This window comes from Anneissia japonica, unplaced genomic scaffold (assembly GCF_011630105.1).
Source record: "Anneissia japonica isolate Jap-2015-1 unplaced genomic scaffold, ASM1163010v1 scaffold1483_len710385_cov172, whole genome shotgun sequence".
Taxonomy (NCBI): domain Eukaryota; kingdom Metazoa; phylum Echinodermata; class Crinoidea; order Comatulida; family Comatulidae; genus Anneissia; species Anneissia japonica.
In genome coordinates this window covers 119,784-128,433 of record NW_022732828.1, presented here as the reverse complement: position 1 = coordinate 128,433, position 8,650 = coordinate 119,784, and the positions used below count along the sequence as shown (strand labels likewise).

Genomic DNA, 8,650 nt, shown 5'->3' with positions numbered 1-8,650 from the left:
ATCGCTTCATTTTCGTATTTACTTTTATTTATATATTCGTATGAGACATACGTGGAACCTACTACATCGGATACAACTATATATATATATATATATATATATATATATATATATATATACGCTACATATGTACTTTGTACCAATTATGAATGCTCACGATCCTGTGTGTTACGTTCAGGTTTTCAAATTACTTAACGTATTGAGTGGGTTGGAATGTGTAGAGAGAAACAAGTAGATAACTGCCAACTATCACGTCAACACCATCATCATTATCATCGGCAACATCATCACCCCCATCTCAAGATTTACTTGCATAACAACCAAAAATTACACAGATTTAGGTATACTTAGTAGTGGGATGAAACCATATAAGGATGGAACACTGCTTTTGCTAATTAATTTCTTTAATAGATATGTTTATTATCATAATTCATGTTATTACAAGATACTATAATATTTCATTATCGGTCGTGATAAAACGTTAGAAACAGTGGTTTTTACCTGGCGTAAAATGTCATCAATTTATCATTTTTAATCTTACCTCAAGCTTCTCATTCAGTGACAAAACATTTTTAATTGTTGTTCTCTCATATTACTGGTATTTTGATAGGCCTAGATAAAAGATAAATCTTGCTCAAAAGAACTTAATACCATTAGTTTATAATTAAATGTGTTGGCATCCAATCCAATCAGAACATTTGTAAAGCGCCTTTCGTTGCAGATACGAAGCGCTGCAAATCTAATCTAATTGAATATCATTATCAGTACTAAAAGTACCACAAACAAATCTTTAGTGTAGCCTAACGTGTGGTGTAAATGACTGTTTTAGTCCTCTATACATGAAACCACAGATGAATAAGTTAAGTTAAGAATGGACAACAAGCTTCAGTAAGACAGGTTAACTTGTTACATTCCGGGACCCCTCTGTCTTTCTTCATCACATTCGCAGTCGCTGCCTCAAGTAGTTCCTTCAATGACATTGCATCTCTCATATTATAATTTTCATTTTCAACGTTGGTCGGCTTTAGATCTTGGTCAAATTTTCCTACGCATACCTGTGCTAGGACAGAAGTGAATATGAAAACAGTCAATACCGATATTCGCATCATTTTCCTTTTTTGATGATCTGAATCAGAATAAAAAGCGCTTAGGTATTATCATTTCAAAGAATATTCGGCAAAGTGACAAACAGGAATAAAGGTGCATGATGTACACCATTATAAAAGTAACACTAATACATTACACAACCTTCCCATCAAGGCCTTGGGACGGTGTTCATTCAAGAATTTAGACAGGAGTGTAAAAGCCAAAATCAATCTAAAAAATACTAGCTGTGCTAAAAATCATACTTAAAAAAAACTAATCTCTACTAATCAGATATAGGCCATAAGCTTTTATGTAGGACTACACCACAGAAAGAGTTAACAGTAACATCCACAAGATTATGTATTTGTATTTTTGTAGGCCAATTGTATGTGATTTAAAGCTATCATGAAACCTCTAAAAGAAGCTCAATGGATTATTTTCAAGAAGGCTCGGAAAGCAGCCAATGTCCTTCTAATCAAGATTGGGCTTCTTTTTGAAATATATTATACATATAAGTCTATCATTTGTTATTTTGTTGCAATAAATTATGTCAAAAACTTTAGTTACACATATTATTAGCTTTAAGCAAGAACTCTTAATAGATGCTTTGAATAAAACTACTATAGCTGTGCTAGAAATCATACTAGAAAAATAACTTACCTCTACTAATCGGAGTGGGGAAATGCTTAAATGTAGGCCTATGCCACAGAAAGAGTTAAATGTATTATAATTGTTGTAGGACAGATCATTCAGTGACAGGATCATGTACTTATGTGAGATCAGAAAACAGAATGTAGATTTATATACTTCAGTTATATTTAATATTAAATATGTTTCAATTTTTTCAACATTGTTGTGATAATTATTGTATTTAAACAGGTGAAATTTCTTTTAAAATCAATATGTTGACTCCTTAAATAGTGATAGTGATCTGGAAATGTTTACAATTCTTAGTCTTTTGTAATCTACTCAATATACAAAGTCCAATTTAGAGAGTTTCCAAATTAAATTTCTAATTAATTCTATATTTTATTTATCCACGATGTTAAGTCAAACAGGTGTTTGAATGAAAATAATTTGTCAATAAAAGAGACATTCTATTTGTTATTAAATGTGGTCATGATGGTATAATATGTAATGTTTCCATCTTATCTTTCCATTTCAAAGTTTTTTTTTAAATTCTTTTCAGTACCTTTGTGTTTTATTTGTCAGTTTTTCATATATTTTGCAATTTTCATAAAATATAATTCAAAATGGGTAATAGAATAATTTTAATTTTTTATATTACATTATATATCATTATTATATTTTAACATACTTTATGTAATATAATCTTCATAAAATTAATGAAATAATATGGTGTTTTTTTTTAAATTTCATACAGATGATTTTGTATGGATGATTTGAACTCTATAGGAAGAATGTTATACCATCCCTATCATGTCACATGATTTACACACACCTGGATAGTTGTAGGAAATAATATTAAGTACTTTCTAACTTCACAGTTAAGTAAACATAATTGCAATATCATGTTTACAGTTTTATGGAGAATAGTACAGTACATAATACTATATATTACTGATATTGAATAGACTATCCCAAATCATAATTGCATAATACACTGTACATAATAGGCCATCCATAGAGGCCATCTGAAGAATAATAACCATCGCTAATCTGTCACACGATGTACGCAGAACAGATACAACTTAGTTGTAGGAAATATGGAATTATACTTTTTTAGCTTCAAATTAGTAAATCATAATTCCAATATCATGTTTACAAATTTATGAAAGATATACAAATCTTATTAGTATTGAAATCAAACCATAAATTACACAATACAGGGGGAATCCAGAATTTTTCAAACAGGGAGGGGGAGGGGGAAACAGCATTTTCAGATTAGATAAGCGAGTAGGGCTTATTTCCATACATAAAATAAGTTTAAAATTTAGTGGCAAAACGGGAGGCTTGTGCAACCTGTGCCCCTACTGGCCCCACATCAGCAGTACACTTTATATATAAGCCATTGAGGCCATCTGAATTTATATAGAATGGATAACATAATAACATTAAATTAGTTGCCACATGGCGCACAAAACTAGATACAACCTGGTTGTAGGAAGTATCAATAAAATATATATATATATAGTTTTGGCAATTAGCAAAGTGTGTAATTCTAATATCATGTCAACAATTTTTATGAAGGATAGTACACACATTTTTTTTTGTAAAATAAATAAGGGGAAAATAATATTATGATGTCTAATAATACTTGCTGTTTGAGTCACACTGTAAGACATTGTTTTTTAGTGTGGTTGAAATGTAGTTTTCTGCTTCTGTGCACATTATTGTTATTTAAAATAGATTCTCCTATGAACTTAAATCATAATAACATATCTTTCCAATTATTATTATGTAGACAACATGATATGTTTCTGTTACCGGTATTGAAGTACAATCTTTTAAATTATTATATTTAACTTGTTGAGCTGAATTGGGCAAAATTTTGACAATTATACACTAACATAATCTAAGGCCAATTCAATCGACTGCTGTGCAAAAATAAATTTAATTGGAAAGACTGCACTTTTGGAGTTATGTTATCAGGTGATGTAAATAGTTGTGTAACAGATTGATAAACGGTTTTTAATTTTTTGAGGGAGACTTTATTCCAGCAATGAAAGGATAAATATTATGAAGAATTTCATTTCATTCATTTCTTCCAAGCATTTGGCTCTCGAGTGATGAGCCGTTCCACAAAAAGACGAATACATGCAATTCAAGTATGTATGATATAAAATTTTGAGAAATTGATGATAAAACATTCTACATATAAAATATTCTTGAGTACAATTTTAATAATTTACATTTAAAATAGTTTGAAACAAGTAATAAAATATTCAGGGGTTAAACAGTTTTTGATATATTGTGAATTTAGCTCTAGGCAAACTATGTCTGTTGCTGAAATTGTACTCATTGTATTATGTTACGTATAGCTATCAGCTTTATAGTTATTAATGCCACTTTGCACTCAGGTACATATTTGTTATTCTTCCCTAAGGATTGGTTATTCATTAAAAGTACTAAGAAATAGCTCAGGTTCTTCGTTGCACTTTCAAAAAAAAAATAGCGTTTGGTTATTTTTGGTTGTAAATCGACTTAATTTGCTTCCTGACAGGATAACAACTGGACTCTGAGGAATAGATTTTAAAGTTTTTGATTGGTCAAGAGTATTTGTGATGTGTGTGAGTTTGTTTAAGAAAAGTTTGATATGTGAGAACATTTTAAATAAGACATTTTACAAGCTTCTTAAAATTTGCACTCTTCCATCTGTATGTAATAAAATAATACAAGTACTGTAATTGAAAATAATGTCCTGATAATGATCATGATGATGATGATTGTTATGATAGTGGTTTTCATTAAGATGTTGACTGTCATTATGATGGTTGTCATGATGATGGTTGTCAGGGATCATCTTCATGATAATTGTCATGGTAATCATCATCATTGTGATCATTGTCATGGCGATGATGGTACGATGATCATATCATAGAGATCATGATGATATAAAAAATTTTTTTTAAAGAACATATTATTTCCATATCTTTAAACATAATTGCAATATTTTTTTCTCTTTCTATTTAGCTGAATGGGAGAGGATGTTGCAATCGTCAATACTTCTGTTTGGTGGTTGGTTACTCCATTATCTCCCATTCTTTATCATGGACAGGACATTGTTTTTACATCATTACCTATCTGCCTTGGTTTTTAAAATTATTTTGTTAGCTGTAACAGTTGAAATTATATACATCCATGTTCTAAGGTAAGCTAATAAAACAAGGAAAGAACTGTTGCCACATATAGTGTCATATTTTTATGTGCTCAGTTAAACTTTACTTTACTTTTGTTTACTGTTTAATAAATCAATTTAAAATTGTTTTATCTTGTTTGAAATTGTAGTTGATAATTTTATGGTTTATCTTTTTTTTCTTTTTTTTTTTGGATTCCTACACTCTGGTTGACAGATTTTATTTATATCAAAGAATCGTCTGACAGGAATGCTTTGTTCCAACTAATAGGCGAAAATTGCTATAATAAACATCTAAAATATAGTATATCAAAAACATTTTTTTTGTAACTATTAAAAAAAATTATCATTATTGTCAATATTACTATATATATGTATATGAATTAAAATTACACTCAGAACACACAACACTAATGAGAAATATAATTATAAGTGACATTTAAACATGTTTAAAGAATTGGAAGACAGATCAATTTTAGAACATTTTGCAACAAAATCATCAAAGTAGATAATAATGAAATAAAACCATTTCTACAGACATTAACATGACAAAATGGAACAGAAAATAAATCATGTTGACATAGACTCCCACTGATGAAATTAATACAATATTTGATTATGTCGCCTACAGATACAATAAGTGCTAATTTTACCTGGTATAGACATACACTTTTTCATAAATTTTTTGTTCATTTTTTCCAGGTCGCCCAACTTAAGGAATGTGTTTCTGTCACTGCTGGCCGTTTGGTGTACATCAGTATTTATAACTTACTTAAACTTCCGTCCTTTAACGTTTGGTAATAAATCATTAAGCATGTCTCAGCTACATTCATTACAGTGGCTAGATACTTGGACCTTTCTGGTCCGTAATAGAATATGAATAACATTCACTAGATTATTTTTAGCTTAAAGTATTTTATACAAACCTAAACTGTCTTTCAAATGTACATTTCTGTGGTTTTTGGGCATTTTTATACAATAAATTATTTCTAATTCTTTAGTGTGACCAGGGGTCCCAAGTTGGAAGAAGTCATTTCTGGGAAATCTGCTGGGGTACGAAGGGGGTGGGGGGCAGAGAGAGACTTTCATAGATGGAGGGTGTAGACCACATCAGCCCCACCATGGTTGGGGCTGAGGTAAGAAAAATTATGATTACGGCACTTCTAGATGGTTGGAAATGGCACTGACAGACTTAGATTTGAATATAATTTTCATTTCTCTCTATTTTTTTCATAATTTTGAAAAACTTATGAGGCTTTGGGGGTGGGCCGGCTGGGCATGGGCTGGCTACCCTCTTTCCCTTGAATTCGCCACTGCCACCATGGTTGGAGCTGAGGTAAGAAAAATTTATGATTAAAGACCGGAAATGGCCCTTAAATTTAAAATTTTAATTTCTACCCCATTTTTTTATAATTTTGAAATATTTAGGGCGCGGGCCAGCTTCCCTTCCCTTGAATCCGCCACTGATCTGGTTAATGAGCTGTTTTACCATCAAAGTGATAAACATCGGGACAGACTTCCATGAGAAACTTGATAATTAAGCATTGAAAAATTATGAATTTGCAAGATGGGTTAATTTTCGGGAGATTCTTGCTTGCGGGAGTGCGAGAGACCTTCCTGATTTTGGGGAAACTCCCACGAGTTCCGGAAGACTTGGGACCCCTGGTGTAACACATTACTATTTTTCTATTAATATACATCTAATTGGATTGGTTAATGTGTGTTTTTGTTAACAATATTGGTTGATTTTAAAGGTTTTGGAATTGCTTAACATTTTGTCCATCCATCTTGTTGTTATGTATGGCCTTACGATAGGTGAGATGTTCTTATGAAGAACATTAGAAAAGTTCATATAGTCTATTTTTGGAGTTATAATACTCTATTATTTAACAAGGGCGATCAATCCATACCAGTGAAGCTAATAAACTAAAACCTTAATACTCTATAACTAAATTATTTATGTGTTTTGTTGAGTGAAAAATTTTTTTTTGCCAGAATTGAACCTAGCACCTTGGATTTGTAAGGTTAGCATCATAACCACTAAATTATAGCGCTGCTCCACAATTTCTACATTCCAAATTATAACATATTTGTCTTCGATGGTTGTAATTAGCAGCAGAGATGTAATAGGCCTTTGTATACTTTTTATTTATAAATTTGAGTGGGATACATGCATTGTACTGAGAACCTTGAAAAGTAATTAAGTAAATAATGTTCTTAAACATTCTATTATATCACTTCAATAAAATTGATCCTGTGGTATGGAAGATCGATAATTATGGCAAATCAATCAATAGAAGTGATTTAGTAAAATAAAAATTATGGAGGAAAGTATCATATTATTATGCAAGTCATATGGCATTGAAAGTAATATTCAACACCTTTATGTATCCCTATATGAAAGTCAGGCTTCGGAGAGGAAACAAATTGTATGACACAAGAAGAGTGAAGAACCATACCACTATCCATTAGAATTCTTAATCAAAATATCAAATAAGTTTCAGGGCTTAATTATAATTATATTGAACTTGTCTAAGTTGACTTTGCCTAACTCGAATAATTTCCAGTCTATCTTTATTAACATGCCAAATTGCAAATGCCCTGTACTAATATACTCAGATGTTACGTTCTGTGCAGTAAGCCATACAGAAACATACAGAAATTGTTGTGTTTTCCATTAATTAAGGATCTGTAATTTGAATTTTATCCAAGTCGAACAATTTTTCAATGCAATTTTGGATTGTACTCAAATTGTTTACAATAATTTTTTGTTGGTATGGTTTTTGAATAGTGCATATTATAAAGATATGTGACATGCTTGGATGAAACTGTCAAAAGCTATTTAAATTAAATATAAACCTTGAAAGAATTCTGAAATAAACGAAACGAAGTAATGGATACACTGTTACATGTAATCGTTTTCCTTAGTCTGCATATATGAGTGGCCTCACATAGAGGTATGAAGGGGTAAGTATTGGGGGTGGGGTGGCTATGATGTGTCTGTGTGGAAGTACATGCAAGTACAAACACTTTTGTGCCCCTTAAATACATGTCACACCTGTTGTTAACTTACTCTTATTATTTTTTTTTTATAAACTAAAATGGGAGTTGATAGCTTTGCAAATACTATTTTCTTTTTATTATGGTTAATGCAAATTTAAAGAGCTGCTGCAGAATATGAAAGTGAAAAGTGGCTGAAGTTTGTGAATTAATGGCTCAATTATGTATTTTCGATACCGTGTTGCTATGCAATGGTTCCATTATAGTATGCTAAAATACAGTAGTTGTAAACGTATACAAAAAACATACATAATCATCCTATGGTATGAAATAATGAAAATGTAACGCAATACCTGTATTGATAAACTGCAATAGTCCAATTTCTTTAATAAGTCAAAGGAATTAACATCCAGGTACCAGAGTAATTTTAGCTCTGAAAGAGTTATTAAATTGTGTATGGAGTATTCTTATCTTTGGTATACTGAACTTCACAAGGTCAATGATTGGTATTATTCAGAGATGAACTCACTGGTAAAACATTAAAAACAATAGATACAAACAGCTTTAACTCAATTGTTATTCGTATATACAATTCGTGGCACAGTACTATAGCACATATATATTATATCTGACTTGCCATTACCAGGGCCCCCATATGCCTGTAAAAGTATGGTTTAATATCTGTCAATGTGTAAACTTAGAGCAGTATTATAAAATTTGCGTTGCTAGAATACGGTGTGTCTGTTT

General features: G+C 30.9%; 1 protein-coding gene and 1 long non-coding RNA gene across 2 annotated transcripts in view; one reads left to right on the top strand and one right to left on the bottom strand.

Annotated features, from left to right (window-relative positions):
* Positions 1-7,801, top strand: part of LOC117115821 (protein O-mannosyl-transferase 1-like) — a 21,934-nt gene extending 14,133 nt beyond the window's left edge. Inside the window, exons 17-18 of the mRNA XM_033259772.1 lie at positions 4,741-4,918; positions 5,606-7,801. Coding sequence (XP_033115663.1) covers positions 4,741-4,918; positions 5,606-5,783 — 356 coding nt within the window. The 3' untranslated portion in view covers positions 5,784-7,801. The remainder of the gene's footprint in view (positions 1-4,740; positions 4,919-5,605) is intronic.
* On the bottom strand, positions 400-2,170 carry LOC117115822. Its single transcript, XR_004446618.1, has 2 exons — positions 1,747-2,170; positions 400-1,126 (listed from the first exon to the last, which is right to left on the bottom strand). It is a non-coding gene; the product is annotated as an uncharacterized LOC117115822 (long non-coding RNA).
* Positions 7,802-8,650: the final 849 nt, after the last annotated feature.